Source organism: Mesoplodon mirus (genome assembly GCF_964341445.2).
Source record: "Mesoplodon mirus genome assembly, chromosome: 5".
Taxonomy (NCBI): Eukaryota; Metazoa; Chordata; class Mammalia; order Artiodactyla; family Ziphiidae; genus Mesoplodon; species Mesoplodon mirus.
The window spans coordinates 30698398-30719293 of NC_138980.1; the positions used below are offsets into that span (position 1 = coordinate 30698398).

The following is a 20896-nucleotide window of genomic DNA, read 5'->3' on the forward strand; positions in this document are numbered from 1 at the left end:
GAGCGGAAGCAGCCTTTCTCCTCAGAGGACCCGAGGACTTCAAGAATGTTCAGTGCTAATGCTTGGCCACCAGAGCCAATGCTAGACTCAAGCTGAGAACAGACCCTACTGCCCACCCTGAGCTTTCCACTTCCGCTTCCAGAGTAGCTGGGAGCTGCAGGGCGAGCTAGCTGAGCCCAGGCCCCACTTCATCTAAGCCTGTAGCTCCTATGTCGGGGACGCCCCCATTCCTCTTTTTTTTTTTTCCCCAAGAGCCTTAAATGCCACTGGGAAGCTGACAGAAGCAATGTACCCACCCACACAGTAAATTTTCAATAAGTATATGAAGTTAATTGCAGAACCCCAGGCCATCTCTCCTGCTTGGCATAATGGCCCCATAACCTAATCCCTTCAAACATTTTAGACTTATGGTGCCTTCCTGTTTTCAAAGGCCCAGCACAGGACTCAGTACACACAGCAGCCAAGCTTCAGGCACCCCGGAATAAAGGAATAAACTGGAAGGACCTTGGGCTTGAGGGTTGGATCTGGTTTAAACTCCAAGCTCTCTTCTTGATAAGCTGTGAGCCTTTTTGGGCAAGTCATTTCATCTTCCTACATCCCTTCACACTCATTTCTAATAAGGAGGTAATACGATTTTATATGTGTACATGTAAAAGCACCTTGCCCAGGGTCTGCCATCTCCTAGCTTTTTCTCCCAATCAGATGCAGGTTGGGTTCTTTCGACTGGGCTCTGTGGCTGCCACGCTCCCAACCAGCAGCAATGGTTAGGCCATGCCCAGTACCTGTGCGCAGTGGGCACATGGTAATTCTTTGCCAGTGAAGCTAAAGGTGGGCAAAGTAAGGAGAAGGCCTGTGAATATATTTGCTCAGAGTTATAAAACAACGGCATTCAGTTCTATCCCAGACTATTTACAGTGGGAAATGGATGCATACAGTTATGAGGCTGTACAGCGGGAGGAGTGGACACAAGCCTTGGTGTGGCAGTAAGAGACCCGGCTGAGGGCAGGATGGAAGACATCTGCTGTGCCTGCCAAGTCCTTTGCTTCTCTGTCAGTTGCTACTAAATCAACAGCAAATATAATGAAGGGGAGACCGAGCAGGAGTACAGAGGCCAGAGCCTCCCTGCCCTTAGAGCCAAGGAGCCAGCTGCCGGATATAGGCTGCTTCATCTCCCTCCTTGGCCTCTGCCACAGGGCCACTCCAGCCCCTGCCTGTGGTGGCACTGCTCAGCCAGTTGCTCTGAAATGAACCACAGTCCACAGAAGCCAACCACCCCCACGGAGGCAGACCAAGGCTCACGGGTGAAAAACCTCTTTCAGCAAAGTTCCTCCCAGGCAGGAATCAGAATATGATGCGTTTCCCATCTGCTGGGTTCTGCTCCATGGGACAGTAGGGACACTTCAGCCTACAAAGGGAGGAGAACCAAGAACGTCTCAGGGGGCAGCCAGCAGAAGGATCAAGCCAAGGTGGAGCAGAGAACATGGAACTTACTTTCCTCCGTTAATGAGCTTGTTGAGCGCATCTCGGGAGATGACGTGGCCACAAATGAGCTTGATGGGAGGGTTGGAATCCGACGTCTGCTGGCGGAGGATGGGGCACGCGAACACTGAGTGGTACCAGCACTTCATACCCAGTTCGATCTCAATCTGGGGAGGCCAGCAGAGGGGTGAGTCCCACTTCCCATGGCGGCTGTCCTCCCCAGCGCCTCCTGCTGTACCTCCCCCTGCCAGGCCTCACCGGTAACTCATCCTTGTGACTCCAGACCCCAGTGCACTGCCTCTGCTCGATCACAGCTTTAATGTTCATCAGTACTGGCAGCGCCACACAGCCAGAGGCAAAGCTGCAGAACAAAGAGCAGGGGCTGGAGAGAGCCTGACCGAGAACCCAGCAGGCAGGCAGACAGGCCAGCACATTGTTGGAACGTGACTTGGGACAAGGTTTCAAAGTGGCACTTGACCAAACCGGTCCTTAAAAATCTCTCAGGTCACGCATAAAGCCACGTATGTAGTCATGCGTCCAACTCTAAAGAGTCATTCTAATGCACCCCCAAATTTGAGAACCTATAATAAACACAAAAGGAACATCCAGGGGACAGATAATCTGTTCATCCCAAGCACTGGTAAGTCCTTGGTGTGACAGGGACAGTGATGTTTGGAAGGGCCCCATCCTGCCTGTCTACCCCATTCCGTTGTCACAGTGCACCTCTGTAACTGCAATCAACCAGGGCACTTAGATATGGGAAAAAGCAGATTCAGTTCTCACAAGGATTGGGCAGGGGGTGGGGAGCCGACTGGCTGGAGCCTTGGGTACCAAACGCCTACAACACGCAGGGCAGTTGTGCACAACAGAACCGTCCTAAGGCACCGGTGTTCCCACTGGGAGAGACTGTTCTATAACCAGAGTCTGTGGTAATGAATTGGAGGGCGGGGCCTATCACAATGGGGCAAGGCGTGAGATTCCACAGCCAGCCTAAATAAAATACACCACTGTGGTGCGGTATGTGGCGGGGTCAGGTCCAGGTGACCTTTATTCCCTGTGAGGCCCTAGGAGCCTGTTTTCTCATGTAAAATGAGGATAACAGTACCTCTAACTCCTTGGTGTGTTGTGAAGCCATGAGAAGAATATTAACTATAAAGGAGTCTTCTGAGTGAAAGCTCTCAGCATGTGTGACTCAGCCACTCAAGTCTCCCTGAAGGGAAGTCGTGTTTGAGGGATGAGGTGGCAAGAAGGCCAGGCTGTCAGAGGGTCCTGTGATAATCCAGGGGTGAAGTGCAGGAGACACAGACCTCACTCGAGAGACCTTACAAAATGGGAACCTTGACCCTGCCATTGACCTTGTGGTGATCCCAGGCCACAACTCTTTCTAAATCTGTTCCTCTAACTGTAGAAAGAAAGGTAATTCCTATCTGGAAGAATGACTAAGACAGCCAGTTTAGGTCTGTGAAGGCACCAAGCACCATCCCTGGACGTGGCAGGGCCCTGGCAAATTGGGTTTCCCTCAACCCTCCCACTTGTGCTGCCCCCACAGGGCTGGCTGTACCTGACGCTGAGGGGTGACTCCACAGAAAGGCCCAACAGGGAACAAGCATCGCGCGTAAAGGTCTCACAGATCTCGGCCCAATGGCTGTTGTCCAGGAGGTGGCAGTAGGGGGACTTCTCCAAGCCCAGCCGCAGGTATACCAGGCTGCCCATCATCACCTGGATCTCTACAAAGCAAGGGGGACTCAGGGTACAAGGAGGCAGCCTTTTCCCAGGTCTCCACGTCCAGCCCTGCTGTGGCAGGGCTGCAGAGGCAGTATGAGCCCCATGGCTCCCACGCCTGAGACCTGACCAAATGGGGGTTAAAATGCCCTCTGGCAAAACCAGTTTTCCCCAAAATCCAGTGAGGAAGTGGGGTCTCAGGCCTGCTTCTGTGGCAATCATGACCCCACAGCATGAGGTAGGGAAGGGTTTCAGTTTCCTTCCCATCCTTTCAGCTGCATCAAGGAGCGAGCTCAGGCCAGCACTCATGTCTCTATTCTCCAACACTAGCTAATCCCCCCACAACCCCCGCCAGCCTTTTTTTTTTTTTTGGCCACGCCTTGCGGCATGAGGGATCTTAGTTCCCTGACCAGGGATCAAACCCATGCCCCATGCGATGAAAGTGTGAAGTCCTAACCACTGGACTCCAAGGGAATTCCCTAATCTCCCTCTTTAAAAAGCTTTCAGGGGGCCTCCCTGGTGGCGCAGTGGTTGAGAGTCCGCCTGCCGATGCAGGGGACACGGGTTCGTGCCCCGGTCTGGGAGGATCCCATATGCCGCGGAGCGGCTGGGCCCGCGAGCCATGGCCGCTGGGCCTGCGCATCCGGAGCCTGTGCTCCGCAACGGGAGAGGCCACAACAGTGAGAGGCCCGCATACCGCAAAAAGAAAAAAAAAAAAAAAGCTTTCAGGAGGCGGCGGTATCTAGCTAAGATTTCATAACTTTGCTGGGTTTTCATGTTGTTTATCTCTAAATAAAATGTGAAGTAATAAATGTGAGTGGAGCTAAAGAAAAAAGTGACTAGTAGTCGGGTGGTTCCTAATTGTGAACATCTGGAAGGTGAAGCTCAAACAACTGAGGTTTGGAATTCCTACTGTGAGGCTAGAGCAGCATGAGGGCACGCGTGGCGTGGGCAGGCCCGGTGAGCTCTGGGTCGGGGTGTGGCACGTGGCTGGGGACCAGAGGTGGTGTGAGACGCAGCTAGGAGGGTATGGCAGAGGCCGTGAGGAAGGGCCTTGAGTGTGGAGTTCACCTGGGCGACAGTGGGGGAGGGGTTCCAGTAACACGCAGCCCCACGTGGGGCAGGGACGGGCAATCCCAGACGTGCTGATGTCCGCCAGAGCCCAGCAGTGCCCACCCTGGCACTCAGGGCACGTACCCCGCTGGTGAAGCCGAGCAAAGGGCTGGAAGTGCCGGGCGTAGCTGAGGGCCTCCAGCTGCTTCTCAGGGCCACCTGCCAGGAGGCGGATGAAGTGCAGTCGGTGCAGCTTGAACTCCAGGGAGCTGTTGAGCTCGAGCAGGCGCTGCCTGTGGGAGACGGCCCATCTGGGAAGAAAGGGGCCAGCTGAGTGTGGAGCTGGTGGGGCGAGAGAAGGGGCCCTGGCAGAGCCTCCAAGAGCCTATGTGAGGCCCGTGAGACAGACCTGGAGACGTGTCAAGTACGCTGAGTGAGGCGAAGAGCACAGACAAGCCCTGTCCCCCGCGGGCCCACCCAAGGGCCAACGTACTCCAATGCTGGCCCCAGGTCTTGTTCATGCAGAGCTTCCAGGATTCGATTCAACTCCAGGAAAGGCTGCTTGAAATCCAAATCCACATTCAGTGTTGATTCCTAGAGGGAGAGAGAACAATTGACCACTGGAGGACAGGGTTTCCAAAATTCTCTGCTCTACACCTAATAAAACCTCATCCACCAAAGACAAGCTAGAGAGGGCCAGGTTTTACATGAGGAGCCATGGTCTCTTGCCAGCCACCTGGACCCCTCTTATTCCCAGTTCAGTTCTGGGAGGCTGAGTGCTACATGCTGGCCTCCCAGAGAGCAGACTGCAAACCCCACCCCACCTGCTGGGGTACTGGAGACCCACACTGAGCAGCATGGAGAGAAAATTATTCCTTTTCAATTTCCCTAATTACATTAAGGGAAAGTATCCTTTACTTTCACTTCTAGTGTGTCTTTAACATCTAACAAGTGCTACTTCGTCATTTTACTAATCTTCTTTTTTTTTTTTTTTTTTTGCGGTACGCGGGCCTCTCACTGTTGTGGCCTCTCCCGTTGCGGAGCACAGGCTCCGGACGCGCAGGCTCAGCGGCCCTGGCTCACGGGCCCAGCCACTCCGCGGCATGTGCGATCTTCCCGGACCAGGGCACGAACCCGTGTCCCCTGCATCGGCAGGCGGACTCTCAACCACTGCGCCACCAGGGAAGCCCAATTTTCCTTTTTAAGAAAGGGATTACCAGGCACTCAGACCTCTGGCTGGCAAACAACTCTACCTAGAAATTAATAACTTCACTTTTCATTGTATATATATATTTTTTATATTTTAAATTTTATTTTATTTATTTTATTTGTGGCTGCGTTGGGTCTTTGTTGTTGTGCACAGGCTTTTCTCTACTTGAGGCGAGCAGGGGCTACTCTTGGTTGTGGTGCACGGGTTTCTCATTGCAGCTTCTCTTGTTGTGGAGCACAGGCTCTAGGTGCGCGGGCTTCAGTAGTTGTGGTATGTGGGCTCAGTAGTTGTGCCTCGCGGACTCTAGAGCACAGGCTCAGTAGTTGTGGCGCACGGGCTTAGTTGCTCCGTGACATGTGGGATCTTCCCGGACCAGGGCTTGAACCCGTGTCCCCTGCATTGGCAGGTGGATTCTTAACCACTGCGCCACCAGGGAAGCCCCCATTGTATATATTTTTATAGCTACTCTCTTTTTGTATCAGGGGCACTGATTTCTAAAATTTATTTAAAGAAGCAGCAAAAGCAAAAAATAAAAAGCAGGACTACATCAAACTAAATTAAAAGCTTCTGCACAGCAAAGGAAACCATCAACAAAATGAAAAGGCAACCTACCAAACGGGAGAAAATATTTGCAAATCGAGTATCTGATAAGGGGCTAATATCCAAAATATATAAAAACTCATATAACTCAATAGCAAAAAAAAAAAAAACTTAAAAAATGGAAAGAAGATCTGAATAGACATTTTTCCAAAGGAGACATCAAAATGGCCAACAGGCACATGAAAAGATTCTCTACTTCAATCATCAGGGCAGGGCGATGCAAATCAATACCACAGTGAGCCATCACCTTGCACTTGTTAGAATGGTTATTATCAAAAAGATAAGAAATAATAAGTGTTGGCAAGGATGTGGAGAAAAAGGAACCCTCGTGCACCTTTGGTGGGAATGTAGATTGGTGCAGCCACTATGGATAACAGTATGGAAGTTCCTCAAAAGATTAAAACTAGAGCTACCATATGATCCAGCAATTCCACTTCTGGGTACTTATCCAAAGAAAATGAAAACACTAACTTGAAAAGATATCTGCACTCCCATATTCATCGCAGCATTATTTACAATAGCCAAGATAAGGAAACAACCTAAGTGTCCATCAATGGATGAATGGATAAAGAAGATGGTGTGTGTGTGTGTGTAAAATGAAATATTATTCAGCCATTAAAAAAGTAGGAAAATCCTGTCATTTGTGATAACATGGATGGACCATTATGCTAAATGAAATATGTCAGACAGAGAAAGACGAATACCATATGAACTCATATGTGGAATCTAAAAAAGTTTTTTTTAAGAAAACCAAGCTCATAAATACAGAGAACAGATTGGTGGTTACCAGAGGTGCAGGGTAGGGTGTGGGAGAAATGGGTGAACTGTTTTTGGTTTGTTTTAATAAATTAAATACAATTTTTTAAATAGCTATTAACCCATTTAAGGAAAGAATGCATCAACAGAAAGGAGCTGGTCTACAATGGAAGCAAAGTTAAGGGGCGATCTCGGAGGAAATGTTGGACTTCCCATGTGCAGTCCAGAGGGGAGGATGCCCTGGCAGGCCAACTGTGCACTGGAAACAGGTCTCTGGCAACAGGTATCCCTATCAGACAATCAGAGCTGATGACATACATATTTGAGTCATGTAAATAAACTGACCTGTCTGGATACAAGAAAAAAATAATAACGGGGTCCTAATATAAAGAAAACTACCAAGTAGAAAGCAGAACAGGCAGGTACCAGTGCCTTCCCAGCGGGCTCGTTACCTGGCACAGCTCCTCAGCAACACTGAGCATGCCCTGCTGGTACAGGTGCTCCAAGATGGCCATCTGCAGGATCTGCTGCTGCTTCTCCCGAGAGTCCCACACTGCGTCGGAGACTACACCGCAAATCTCAGAGTCAAAGTTCTGACGAGGATGAGAGACAGGGCCCTGTGACTCAGGGTCTCACTTCTCACACTGGCTTCCTGAGAAGCCCTGCTACACACTAGCAGCAGGTGTTCCTGCCCCCCCTCCGGGGCCACCCACATGCTCACCCTGTCAATGGCTTTGCCCACTCGGGAGACACTGCTGTGAATGTCCTTGTGGTCTGAAGCCAGTTTCTGCACGGTGTCTTTTATCTTCCGGCAGCACTGAGACATCACCAGGGAGAGGGTGGCTGAGAGAGGGGTCCCCTGGAGGGCTGCAGAGAAACACTGGCAATGAGTCAGGACACAGAGGAGCAGACCTTGTCCCTGCCTCCTTATTCTAAATGCCAGCGTGGAGGCCGGGAAGCAGCCCTGAACTCCAAAGTGAAAGCTTCTACTACAGGTCCTGCCACTTTTTAACTACATGACTTGCAACTGGTCAAGTGGGACAAGCCGGTTCATCTCTCAGAGTCTTCATTTCCTCATCTGCAAAATGGGGGTGATAGCACTGGCCTTGTAGGTTGCTGTGAAATGAAGATGATTTGGCACTTACTGTGGGCAAGTGCTTGGTTTTAGCTCATTTAATCCTCACCACCATTCTATGCAGTGGGCACTGTTAGTATCTTGTACTACAGCTGAGGAAGCCGAGGCAGTTAACTTGCCAGATGTCACAGCAGTGATCTGAAGCCCAGGCTCCTCACCACCACACCAGATGGCTCCTTATTATCTTGAGGGAGATACCCTGTGGGAAGGCTTTGAACCATAAAGTATTGTCCCCATGTTAATGCCTCTAACTAACCCAGAGGACACCAGGCAGGCCAGGGTCCTCCAGGGAAGCACAAGGACATTTCTGGCTCAGGATGCCAGGTTTACAGTGGTTTCCACCCCCCATGGCTGGATGAGCCACACGAACTACCAAGAGCACGTGGGGCTTGGAATAGAGAAGGGCAGACAGGGCACGGGTCCCTTCCTCCAGCCCAGCATCTACGCCCCTTCTTTAGATGGCAGCACCTCGGTTCTTAGGGAAGAAAACACGACCCAGGGAAGGGAACGTGACCCAGGAGGGCCAGGGAGTGTCTCAAGCTCCGAGACCAGAAGCCCTGGAAGAGAGAAGCATTCTGCCAGGTTGCTAAACAAACAAAAGTGAACTGGAGTTGCTGGAGCACCATGGCCACCTCAGGGGAGCACTGCTCTGAGAATGAAGCCAGTGTAGATTGAAGGTATCACATGAGCACTTAGATCCAACTGGGCTGGACCTTTCAGTTACCTGAATCTATAAATCCAGCAACCATACCCCCTTTGTTTGTTTAAGCTAGTCTGAACTAGGTTTCTGTCACCTGTAACTGAATGAGTCCTGACAAATACAAACAGGAGGTGGTGGCTGGGCCTACTCCTACTAGGATGTCTATAACCAAAAAGACAGGTGATAATAAGTGTTGGTGAGGATGTGGGGAAATTGGAACCCTCATACGTTGCTGGTGGGAATATAAAATGTTGCAGCTACTTTGGAAAACAGTGTGCCAAACAGTGTGCACACAAAACAGTGTGCCAACATTTTCTTCAAAAAGTTGAACAGAGAGTTACCATATGACCCAGCACATAAAAAAAGAATGAAGTACATGGTACATAGGGATGAACCTTGAAAACAAGCTAAGTGAAAGAATATAAAAGGCCACATATTATATGATTCCATTTATATGAACTGTCCAGAATAGGTAAGTCCATAGAGAGAAAGTAGATTAGTGGTTGCCAGGGGCTGAGGGAGAAGGAGAAATGGAGTGATTATTAATGGGTGGGGGATTCTTTTTAGAGAGGTGAAAATGTGCTGTAATTAGATAGTGGTAAAGACTGTACAATTCTGGAAATATACTAAAAACCCACTAAAGTGTATACTTTAAAAGGGTGAATTTTAATGTGAATTATAGCTCAATCAAAAAAAAAAAGGACATAGGAACTAGGGGTTACCTCTGGTCAAATCTAAGACAATTTGATCATCAAAATAAATAATAACAGTAATGGATTATAACCCATTGAATAATATATGAATTTATGAGTATGAACTTGGAAGGAAGGAAGGAAGGGAGGAAGGGAGGGAGGAAGGAAGAAGGAAGGGAAAGCCTTTCTTATAGTTAAATGCCAACTAATAAGTGTATAGGGAATGATAGACCGGGAAAAATCACCCATCTTGCAACTAACTTTGTAATGATTGGTTCACGCAAGAATCATCAATGAATGCTGAAACCAGTGGGCAGAGTCTGATAAAGCACAGGAAATTTATATAGTCTCAAAGTACCTCCGCACAAATCACTTATTGATTAACTCTAAAGAAAGAAATATTAACCTTAGGGTGGAGGAACCTGGCAGACACCATCTTAACCAAAGATCTTGATCAAAGTTAACGTCACCCATAATGGAACAAGCTGATACCTTGTACCTCCTGATGTGATGCACTGAGAAACACGTCAGTTCTGAAGTACTCTTGCCCAAAATGCAAAAAAATAATGAGGAAACAGCAAACAAATCCAAATCGAGAGACGTTTTCAAAATCACTGGCTTTAATGTTTCTAAAATGTCAATGTCATGAAAGGCAAAGGCAGGTGGAGGAAATGTCCCAGATTTTAAAAACTAAAGATTAGACACAAGAAACTAAGTGCAATGCTTGATCTTGGATCGGATCCTGGACTGGAAAATAAAATTAAAATGTTTTATGAAAATTATTGGATAGTGGCAAATTGAAATATGAGCTATATTCATTAGGTCATAATATTAATGTCTAACTTCTTGATTTGAATAATCATACTGTACTTACATAAGAGAATGCCCTTGATCTTAGGACATACACACCAAAGGCTTAGGTGTATGCTATCTGCAGCTTACTTTCTAATGGTTTTAAAAGTAAGAATATGCAAGAAAACTGATAAAGCAAATATGGCAACATACCAGCAGTTGGTGAATCTTGGTGAAAGGTATATATGAGCTCTTTATAGTGTTCTTAGGACTTTTCTGTAAACTTGGAATTATCTTAAAGTGTCTTAAAGATTCAAAATAGAAAAGCAAATTGAAAACAAAACGTAAATGAAAATAATCTCAGGTAAATTAATAATTTCTGTTGGGCTTTTTGAAATAGCTCAGAGACTTCCATTATTCCCCTTCGAAGAGGCCTAGCGATCCATGTATCAATGCCCTAACCATCGTCCTTCCAGAACCCTATTATCAAGCTGCCTTAGGGTCTCCTAGGCCCCAAGGGAGGCAGGTGTGGGGCTCTAGTGGGGGGACACCCACCTGCGCCGGCCAGCTCGGCCCGCAGCTGGCCCACGTAGTGCAGCAGCTCCTCCAGGCTCTGCTCACAGTGCTGCCCGTAGGTCAGGAACTTCTGCAGGACCTTGTCCACCTCTCTCTCCACACTCGCACACTGCTCCATGGCAGCCACTGTGTCAGGCCCCACCTGGGCCAGAGGGGCACAGTGAGGAGGGCTCCCAGATCCCACCTCACCATTCCCATATCATATATCAATGCTTAGATATTCCCAGCTTAACATATCTGTACACAGCTTCCATCACCCCCAGCCAGAGTGCCCACTGGAGGTGCAGGTAGGCGTGAGGACGGGTCTTCTGAATCATGGTGAGAAAATTACTGTTTTCAACTCTTTTCATTAGAATCCTTGTTCATCTCTTTTTTATTTTTTTAATTTTTTTTGGCTGCGCCGCAGCATGCGGGGATCTTAGTTCCCCGACCAGGGATCGAACCCGTTGACCCCTGCAGTGGAATCGCGGAGTCTTAACCACTGGACCACCAGGAAATTCCTCTCATCTCTTTTTTTTTTTTTTTTTTTTTTTGCGGTACGCGGGCCTCTAGCTGTTGTGGCCTCTCCCGTTGCGGAGCACAGGCTCCGGACGCGCAGGCTCAGCGGCCATGGCTCACGGGCCCAGCCGCTCCGCGGCATGTGGGATCTTCCCGGACCGGGGCACGAACCCATGTCCCCTGCATCGGTAGGAGGACTCTCAACCACTGCGCCACCAGGGAAGCCCGCTCATCTCTTTTTTAATCGGAAAAGAGAGCAGGCCTTGCAGAGCTCTCAGCAGGCAATACTATCTTGCTATCTAAGTAGAAATCCATACGTACATCGCATATTCTAACGTTTCATGTATTTTCATATATTCATTATGGTCACCTCTTCACTTAGTGGACTTGGTTTTCCATGTACTATAGTGATAGAAGCCATGAAGGCAGTCCTTGAATGGCTGATGCTTGAAAGCACAGCCTATGGAACAAATGCTGACCACAACGGCCTGAGAGGCCTTGCCCACCACTCCTACCTCAGCCTCCCTGCCGCTTGCCCACAGACAGGCAGCTCATATTCCCTTGTTCCCTCACAGCTCCGTGCCTTGGTATGCTCTCCATCACCGCTCACTTCCTCGACTACTTGAGAAGCTGGCCCATCCTTTCCAAGGCAGCTCAGAGGTCATCTCCTTCTGCAGCTGTCCCTAGCCTGCTCTCACCTGGCTCCCTCCACTCTCACTTGGCACCCTTCTATTTCAGTTTTGATCACTGGGTAACGATCTGTTTGAGGGCTTGCCTCCCCCACTAGACTAGAACATCTCGTTGTAAAACTCTTCCTCCTCATGGTACCATTGAAGAAAGTTGACTTTTCTTGTCCCACCTTTCCTACCACTAAGGTCCCACTCCTAAGTCCCTTCAACACTGGGCCACTGCTCCCCTCCATTTCAGAGCAGCCTTTGACACTGAACACATGGACGATCCTTAAAATGTTGGTGATAGAGTTGATTTCGCTCCCCATCTTTCCATCTATGGGATGTGAAGTGAGAGGGCTCTGTCAAACGCACCTCTCAAACGTTCACATCTAGCCAGTTGTTCATTCTCTCAAAGAAGGGTACAGAGTAACATCACAAAGAGAATTCTGTGTCCAAAGTGACCATCGGGATTCTCCCAGTCTCACCAGACTCTCTTCCCATTCCCACCAGTACTGTTAGCCCTGGCCCCATCATCTTGGCCCAACCTGTAGCCACCATGTCCTTATCAGACAGGGGATGAGTAATGGAGAAATGGTACCCAGGGCCTTGAGGTGGTTGACACTATCACAGTACAATTTGTTAATCATGGTGTCTAGAAGACATGCCCCCCTCTTCATGCCCCCTGAGGAAATACCCTATAACTGGAATATGAACCATTACAGGCAAAATATAACAGGGACACCTGTTGGAAATAATATAATAATAATTATTGCTATGAATAGTTACTATTTCATAGGGGCTTATTATGTGACAGGCGCTGTTCTAATGACTTGGCATGCATTAACTAATTCGCTTAATTCTTACAAAAGCACTATGAGGTAGGTACAATTATTAGACCTACTTTACAGATGAGAAAATGAAACTCAGATTAAATAAATTGCTTAAGGTTACGTAGCTGGGAAGTACAGGACCTGGAACCGAAGCTGGGAAGTCTGGCTCCAGGCTCCAGAGCCCTTCTCTGAAGCACAGTCCTCTCTGGACCAGCTTAACAGGCCACCATCTCACCAGGAAAGGAAAGCAGCCAATATTTGTGGTTGGAATGAGGGTACAGCAATGATTAATGATGACAAGAAACAGGAAAGTAACCACAGAGCCTGTGAGATGATCAACTAGGAAAGATGGCAGTACTAAAGAATGTTTGCCAAGAGTGGGAACCAGAATCACCATCTACTGAAAATACACACAGCTCAAGAAAGGTTACAACCTCACCAAGGTCAAACAGTATGGCCCTGTCAGACATCAACGAATACCAGGATTATCAAAGGGACGCCCAAGTCAGCATCTTGCAATTGTATTAAAAAGCTGAGGGAGGAGATGGGTACAAGAATTTTCATCCCAGTGCTGTGTTGTGGCAGGGAGTTTGAGACAACCCAGGAGCCTACGGGAAGTGATAAGTCAAGTAAAATGTGGGAGATGCATCTATGGAAACCTGGGTAGCACTGAGAAACCATGTTCCGGATATACCCACGGCAACATCAGTAAGATCCCAAAACATGGTACTGAAGGGAAAAAGAAACAAAATGAAGTCCAGGCAGAATACCACTTATGTTTTTAAAAAATATATGCCTACAACCAAGGACACACGCAAATAAAAGGATATGTACCAAACACATCAGAGTGGTTTGCTGCAGTTGGGTGGTGCGGGGAGGGAATGGGGAGAATGGGGATAAAAGGGGATATGTAAATAAATGCAAAGGAGAAAAAGGGCCTGTGTGGGCCAGTTAAATGTACAATGAACTGCTAAATGTGATTATCTCAATAAAATTTTTTTTTTATAAAATAAACGAGATGGGAAAACAGAACTGCTTGCAGGTATTCCATCCAAAAAGCCCAAGAGGCCAATTCAGCCTGTCCAGGGTTAGCCACTCTCCCTTAATCACAGCCGGTCATCTTCCCCAGGCACAAGGATGGATGAGTGTGAGTTTGTCTTCAGGATTAATCCAGGGAATTTCATTTCCATTATCCTAAGCCCTCCTCCCCAAGGTCTCACATGGACAGAAATTATCTACCAGGGTGATCACCCCAATACAACACATCAGATCCTGTCACCCCCTTACGCATCACTGCCATGGTTTGACATAACATGCCCTTTGCAATTGTACATTCACTTCCTTTGCACAAGCTATTCCTGTGTCTAGAGTGCTCTCCATGCTTCTCTGCACGGAGGACACAAGATGCTGTTTAATCATGAAGCCCATGAAGCTCTCAATGAAATCTCCCTGCCTCCTCCTCTGCTTTACAAACCAAACCTCTGTCAAGGGCGCCGATACCACACACATCTGAGTTCTCAGCACTGCAGCACAGTAAACTGCCTATTCACACGTCTGTCTCCCCGCACTAGACTGAGCTGCTCAGGGCTGGAGTCCAATCTCATCCTCTGTCCCGTCAGTGCCCAGCCCAGGGCCTGGTCCACAGGCGGTACATCCATTTCCAAACTAGGGGGCCCTGAGCTCAAACTTGTCATGGTTGGGCAGGGAGAGACGTGAGTGAAATACTGAAATCCCCACCAAGGCATGCATAGGGGTTTTTTCCCCAGTCTTCAGCATCCTAACACAAGAGGGCCCCTTCTGGGGCCTAGGGAGAAGAAGGGAAGTTTGCACAGATCACAGAAAGGTCCCCTTTGCCTGACACAGAACTGGACAGCCTCCACCGACCCAACACTTAATTTTTTCACCCCCCCATCTCTATCCAGTCTTCACCTTACACACCACTCCTCTGCTTAAAACCCAATAGATTTCCACATACTCAGAGTAAGTATGGGAGATGGGTCTACAAGGCTCTAGGTGAGTCAACTCCCAACCACCTCTCCAACTTCATCTCCTACCACTCTCTTCCTCAATGGCCATATTCCAACCACACTAGTTTTCTTTCTATTTCTTGAACATCATTTTATTACTACCTCAGGGCTTTTTCCCTCTGCCTGGAACACTCTTTCAGATCTCCCTATGACTGGGTCCTTATTAGGGTTTCAAACGCATTTCTTCAGAGATGCTCTCCTAGGCCACAGTGTCTAATGCTGCCCCCTCTGCCCCGCCCCGTACCTATGAGTCTATCATATCACCCTGTTCCTTTTCTTCACTGCACATCTTTATTTCAAGTTTCAAATCTTTCTTCCGTCATTAACCAAACCTGGAAGGAGGAAAAAGCCCACCAGTCTTCTTGGACTACAGCCCCTGCTGGGAGTTTCACCTGCATTAGCAAGCAAATTACTGGCAAACTCCTACTCATCCTTCAAAAGACCTTAGTCGAATGCCCTGCCTGGCTCCCACGTCACGCAACGGGTTACCTCCGGCTCGGCAGGGTCGCAATTGGATGGGACGTGTGAGTTCGAGCTACTCCCCAGGTAGGGGCGGCTCCCCGAAGGGTCTCTGAGAATGCAGGGGTCCAACTCCCGGCCCTGGCCGACGTCTGAGGAGAAAACAAACCCAAGGGCGGACTGGTGAGGGGGGCTTAGTCCCGAGGCTTTACAGAAGACCCGGGGCATGGGAGCCTGCGTAGCCGAGCAGCCGCCCACCGCGCTCCGCCCTTCGACCGCACCTCCCGGCAAGGAAGCCAGCCGGCTCTCACCTGGTCCCGCAGCCCGGGCCCTGGTTTCCGGCGCCGCTGTCAACGGAACCGGAACCTGCGACAGTTGCTCCGAGGCTCCGGATTCGCCCACTCGCGACTCCGCGGAGGGGTGGCCGAGCCTCCCCCTCCCGCGCACGAGTGGAGTCGCCCGCAGGGTCAGGGCGGCAGCTGGAAACCGCACCTCGGACCGTCGGGGGGCTGCGCCGGGGCTCCCCTGGGAGCCCGAGGCCGCCGGCCCGACCCCGACTCTGCACGTCTGATGGAAGGAATCGGAGCGACCCACTCGCTGGCCAGCAGGGGTGCGCGCGGCGGCTCCGCGTTCAGAAGCCCTAGACCAGAAATAACTGTGCCTCCCCCGGTCCGCGCCCTCCCACCCTCATTCAAAGTAAAGACAATACCGAACAACACAATGCATGTAAGGTCCAACAGTTAGGCTTTCCCGCGGTGGCTCCTTGATGCTCTTTCTGAAACATCAAATGATGTTTAAAAGAGAAGTCCCCTTTTTTTCTACTCCAGCCCTGCTGCTCCCCTAAGCCCGTACTTAACACACTGGACAATTAAATTCTGCTGCGAGGGACTCAGCCCTGCTCTGCTGCCCTAAATTGGTCGCTCTCCTTTCAGAATGGAGGGGAGACAGGGGTTGCACAACCGCCCTAAGGAGGAAGGTTAAGAGTTAGGAAGGAGGTGAGAGGAGATGGTGACCCCAAGCCCAGGCCAGGGCTGAGTTCACGACCCTCCAAGGCCCCCTTGCTCTGCAGGGAAAGGGCAGAGAAGCCTCCCGCCCCCTCCTCAGGCTTCAGGGACTTGGACTAGAAACAGCCCAAGAAAAAAGACTCGGTCTCTTTTTCCCTGACTTTAGCTTCCCTTTAGGGACAGTCTCATTCCAGGGCATCTTACCCTCCAACCCTCCATACCTCCTCCCCACCCCCACAAAACACCCTTGCACAATCCAGCCCTGTTTTCCTTATAATATTTGACTTTAAATTACCTTGAGCGTTTATTTGTTTATTCTGTCTTCCTGCCCCTAACCTCCCCCCCTCCCCCCACCTTTTAGGATAAAAGCTCCATTGGGGCCAGGAGTTTGTACCCACCGCTGCTGTAGCCCCAACACTAGGTGCTTGGAACACAGTAGCTGCGCAGAAATAGTCTGAAGTAGCCGATATCCTCCGTTTATGAATGGGGAAACCCCGGTTTCAAACCTGATGAAACACGCAAGGAAGAGGGCGGTCCACAGCCCGTCCAGCAGCCCGCGGGGGCGAAGAAGCCTGTCCCTGCGCCGTGAGCCTGGGTGGTCCTGGCCCAGGCGGGAGTTGTGGGGGTGGGAGGGTTGAGTGAACCAGTGAACCTTGCCTGGGGCCACAGTCCGAGGCTGAGGCTGCGTCCAAGCCAGCAGGACCTCACAGGGTTTCGCGAACGCCCCAGGCTTCCCCACTTCCTCTGGGGAAGCCTGCCTCTCAGCTACACTGGGTGTGAGCAAATCCTAGCTTCTGCCAGAACTTAGAATGCCCAGCTCATACGTCAGGCTCCTTCACCTCTGTCTGTCATTGTTTTCCCCAGTATGTGGCTCTTCTTACATCATGGTTTCGTTACTTTTCAGGTTGCACCACGTTTTCTTACATGGCTGATTTTGTCAATCTTTCCTTGTTGGGATTGTGTGGTTTTGTTTTGTTTTATTTTGTTGGAGGGCGGCTGCTTCAAAGCAGAAAAACTTGACTCTTCTCCACTAACTCAGTAACAGTCTTTTTATCTTTCGCTAGTTTCCTAGGATTTGACTTTTAAATTTTAATTCCCAATGCATGTCCATTTTATTTTGCAGGGGGTGGTGCAAAATATGACTTATTTTTTCCCATATTTTTGTCCAGTTATCCCAGAACTGCTTAAAAAATAATCATCCTTACCCTCTCGTTTGGAAGCCCGTTACCATAATATTAAGATTTTTCGGGCTTCCCTGGTGGTGCAGTGGTTGGGAGTCCACCTGCCGATGCAGGGGACACGGGTTCGTGCCCCGGTCCGGGAAGATCCCACATGCCACGGAGCGGCTAGGCCCGTGAGCCATGGCTGCTGAGCCTGCGCATCCGGAGCCTGTGCTCTGCAACGGGAGAGGCCACGGCAGTGAGAGGCCCGCGTACCGCAAAAAAAAAAAAAAAAAAAAAAAAAAGATTTTTCTACAAAATGAAATCTATTTCTTGCTCTTCATTCTTCCCACTGAGGTATAGTTTTATTTTTATACGAATGTCATTGTTTTACTCACTACTTTGTAATATGTTCTAATATGTGGTGGGATTAAACACTGCTCACAAAAAGGGCAAAAAAGAAAAACAAACACAAGGTTATTGAGAAAGCAGATCACTGGTTGCCTGAGGGTGGGGTAGAATGGATGACTACAGAGGTACACGGGGATTTGGGGGGGATGATGGAACGATTCTGTATCTTGGCTATTCTGTAGGGCTGGTTGTACAATCCTCTGTACTATCAAAGCAGTGAATTTTCCTGTATGTAAATTATACCTTAAACATGGCAGGCGGCAGGGAGGCCAGTACACAAAGAGCATACTAGATAACAAAGAAGGAAGGAAGGAAGGAAGGTTCTTGATAGAGAGGACAAGCCCTGGAGTGCTCTCCTGAAAAACAGCCTTCCTTACCTCCCAGAGTGTGTCCAGGAAGGCCAGGCTAGGAAAAGATGAACCCCCCCGATAGCTGGGGGGATGGAGGGCAACGGTGGGTAGTGCAGCCACCACCTGCCTTCTGCAGAACCTGGGAGCACCAGGGCTCAACATCAGTTCAAGTTGCCCACTCAGGCCCTGCTCTTCCTTCCACCCTCCAGGTGGCTCCCAATCAGTCTCCTGTTTCTCCCTACTCCTGCCACTGCTTGCAAAGCTTTGGTTCAGGCCAGGAGCAGCTATGTCATTTGCAGGCCCCAGAGCAAAATGAAAATGCGAGGCCCCTTGTTCAAACATCATTAACTTCCGGATGATGACAGCAGAGCATTGCACCAAGTCCAAGGCCCTTCTGAGTGTGGGGCCCTTGGTGACTACACAGGTCACACACACACAAAGCCGGTCCTGGTTCTGGCCCTTCCCCTTGGCTGCCTGAGGGACCCACCCACAGTCACAGGAGGTGAAGTCCTTCTGTGCCAGCTTGCCAGGCTGTCCAGCTTGCCTCCTTTCACCCCTTTCCAGACAAGACCCTCCCATAGACCTGCCCCACGCTTCCCCGTGACCAAATCCAGGCCCATCCTGGAATGCCTTCCTCTCACCCTACTCCAGAGGAAATACCCCCCAACTTCCCCTCCTCTGAGAAGATTACCTGTTAAAGAAAAAAACTACTCATGACACGTGTTAAGGAATGGTAAGGAAGACTTTATTCAAGGGGGGCTACTGGAATGGGGTTTTGTGGTAGGGGCCAGAGAGTGGCCTCAACTCCAAATATAACCAGGAAATGTTGAATTCGTAGCCAAGGAGCAGGGTGGAGGTCAGCAGATGGAAAATTACTAAGAGGAAACCTCAAGGTGCAGGGTGAACTGGCTAAACAACTTCAGAGGATTCTCAATGAAGGCAGGCCAGAGTGACCAGACATAACCTGGGAGATGGTGGAGGCTGAGGAACCAGATTGGATATGGAAGGTGATCAAATATGGAGGATGGGAGAACTCTGTCCAACCTAACTTAGCAGGATTCTCGCTAGAACTGGACTGCACAAGGAAGGACCCAGGAAGGCACGGTCAAAAAGAAAGCTCAGAAGTGGCTGACCAAAGTTTGGTCAACATCCGTCCCCCTGCCCCCCTATGACGTGGAGTGATAAGTGAGCCAGCTCTCCTCTGAACTCCATGGCACTCAAACTTCACCTCTCATGACCTATTCCACTTTTGTTTTTGTTTCAAGAAACAGCACATTCTTTTTCTTTCCTGAATCCAATACAGAGGGCTAAAGCCCCCACCTACTAGGGTGGTGGTTACACAATCTGAATTGTCACCTGCACCCTCTTTGGAAAAAGTTTCCCTAATACCTGCAGCTCCCCCAGTCTGAAAGAAATTTACTCTCAATCCCCCAGACGGGTTCCCTCTGCCTTCCCCGTGATCTGCTGACTTGCTCACCACTGTGGAGGTGCCTCTGTTGTCCCCACCCCTGTATGTTTGCACTCTTCTGGGCCAGTCACTACTGTGGACCTGTGTGTGTGTTGTCTCTCTCCCCCACCCTCCGGGAAGGGCCATGGGGGCAGAGGCTTTGACCACCTTGGCTTCCTCCCCGAGGGAGGCACTCAGTACATCACTGTGCAGTGAATGGCAGTGCTTGGCACAGACCTGGTTCAGACCAGGTGGCACAAAAGGTGAATGAACGCTCGGAGCTGGAGCCTTTGCCATCTTCCCCCGGCCCCACCAGCTTGAATCCATATGCTAGTCAGGGGAGGGGTGTGGTCTCTCTTGACTCCAAAGCCCCCCAGTGCCTGCTGGGCTGGAACCAGAGCAGGCTCTGGGGATGAAAACAGAAGAGCCTGCCCTGCCCCAACCATGCCCACAGCCCAGTGGAAACAGAGGCAAACTGACAATTCCAACAGCACAGAAAAAGCTGGTGGAGAGACGGAGGGGCTGCGGGCATAGGGAGTGAGGAGTTGCCTAGGCAAGGTGTCCATGCAGGGAAGGCTTTCCTAAGGAGGCAAGATCTGAGCACCGTGAGGGGGCGTCTGGAGAATGAGGGCCCAGAGGGCTGCTGGCATCAGGAGGGGCACCACTATCAGTGACCCTGGAGGGAGACTGTCAGAGGCCTCAAGTGACAGGTTAAGGGGCCCAGGGAGCCACTGGAGGGTGTGAAGCTATCTGAGCTGAGAACAAGAGGGACCAAGAGCAGGGAGCCCAGTGTAGGGAGCTAGTCTCAGTCTGGAGAGAATTAGCTCTTGGGCCTAGTCTGCCGGGGGAGGGGGTCTGAGGACAGCTGGGGAGCTGAGGGATCCACCAGGGGCAGGACAGAGGGGCTGCCGGAAGCAGTAGCCACTACAGTGACACCTGTGACCGGCTGGCCCCAGAGCCACCCAGCCGGCTTGGGGACAGGGAACTGGTTTTCCCAGCAGGGATGAGCTCACAGGCATCTGGTTCCCTCTGAGCCACCCCAGCTTCGGCTCTCTCGTGCCCTCCCCCTACATCTGGGCTTGGCTTTGGTTTCTGGCACAGTTGCCAAGTTTTGGTACCACCCGCCCACTCCCCGCTGGCTATACTGGCCAGCCCAGCTTCCTAATTGCTGGGTGGGGAGCTGTTCTGCAGAGCTGGGACACCAAAAGGTGGACCCCAGCCACCGTGGGGCACATGGGCACCCAGCCTGACCAGCTCCAGGCCCTGGGGGTGACTCAGGCTTCAGGCTAGCACTGATCTCTGGAGGGCCCTTTGGAGGAACCAT

General features: G+C 50.2%; 1 protein-coding gene across 7 annotated transcripts; it reads right to left on the reverse strand.

The window, feature by feature from the left end:
* Positions 1-11: 11 nt before the first annotated feature.
* RMND5B (required for meiotic nuclear division 5 homolog B) lies at positions 12-16968 on the reverse strand. 7 transcript variants are annotated; one of them, XM_082623878.1, is made up of 15 exons: positions 16857-16968; positions 16603-16710; positions 16062-16164; positions 15910-15975; positions 15512-15767; positions 15231-15352; positions 10695-10857; positions 7542-7687; positions 7273-7413; positions 4748-4848; positions 4399-4565; positions 3041-3206; positions 1738-1840; positions 1492-1646; positions 12-1405 (listed from the first exon to the last, which is right to left on the reverse strand). In XM_082623878.1, the coding sequence occupies exons 7-15, from the start codon at positions 10831-10833 to the stop codon at positions 1342-1344; spliced, it is 1182 nt and encodes a 393-aa protein (XP_082480004.1). In that variant the 5' UTR covers positions 10834-10857; positions 15231-15352; positions 15512-15767; positions 15910-15975; positions 16062-16164; positions 16603-16710; positions 16857-16968; the 3' UTR covers positions 12-1341. The 7 variants fall into 7 exon arrangements, with proteins under 7 accessions (XP_082480004.1, XP_082480003.1, XP_082480002.1 ...); XM_082623877.1 differs by lacking the exon at positions 16603-16710 and having other exon boundaries at positions 16711-16968; XM_082623876.1 differs by having other exon boundaries at positions 16603-16968.
* Between the last annotated feature and the right edge of the window lie 3928 nt (positions 16969-20896).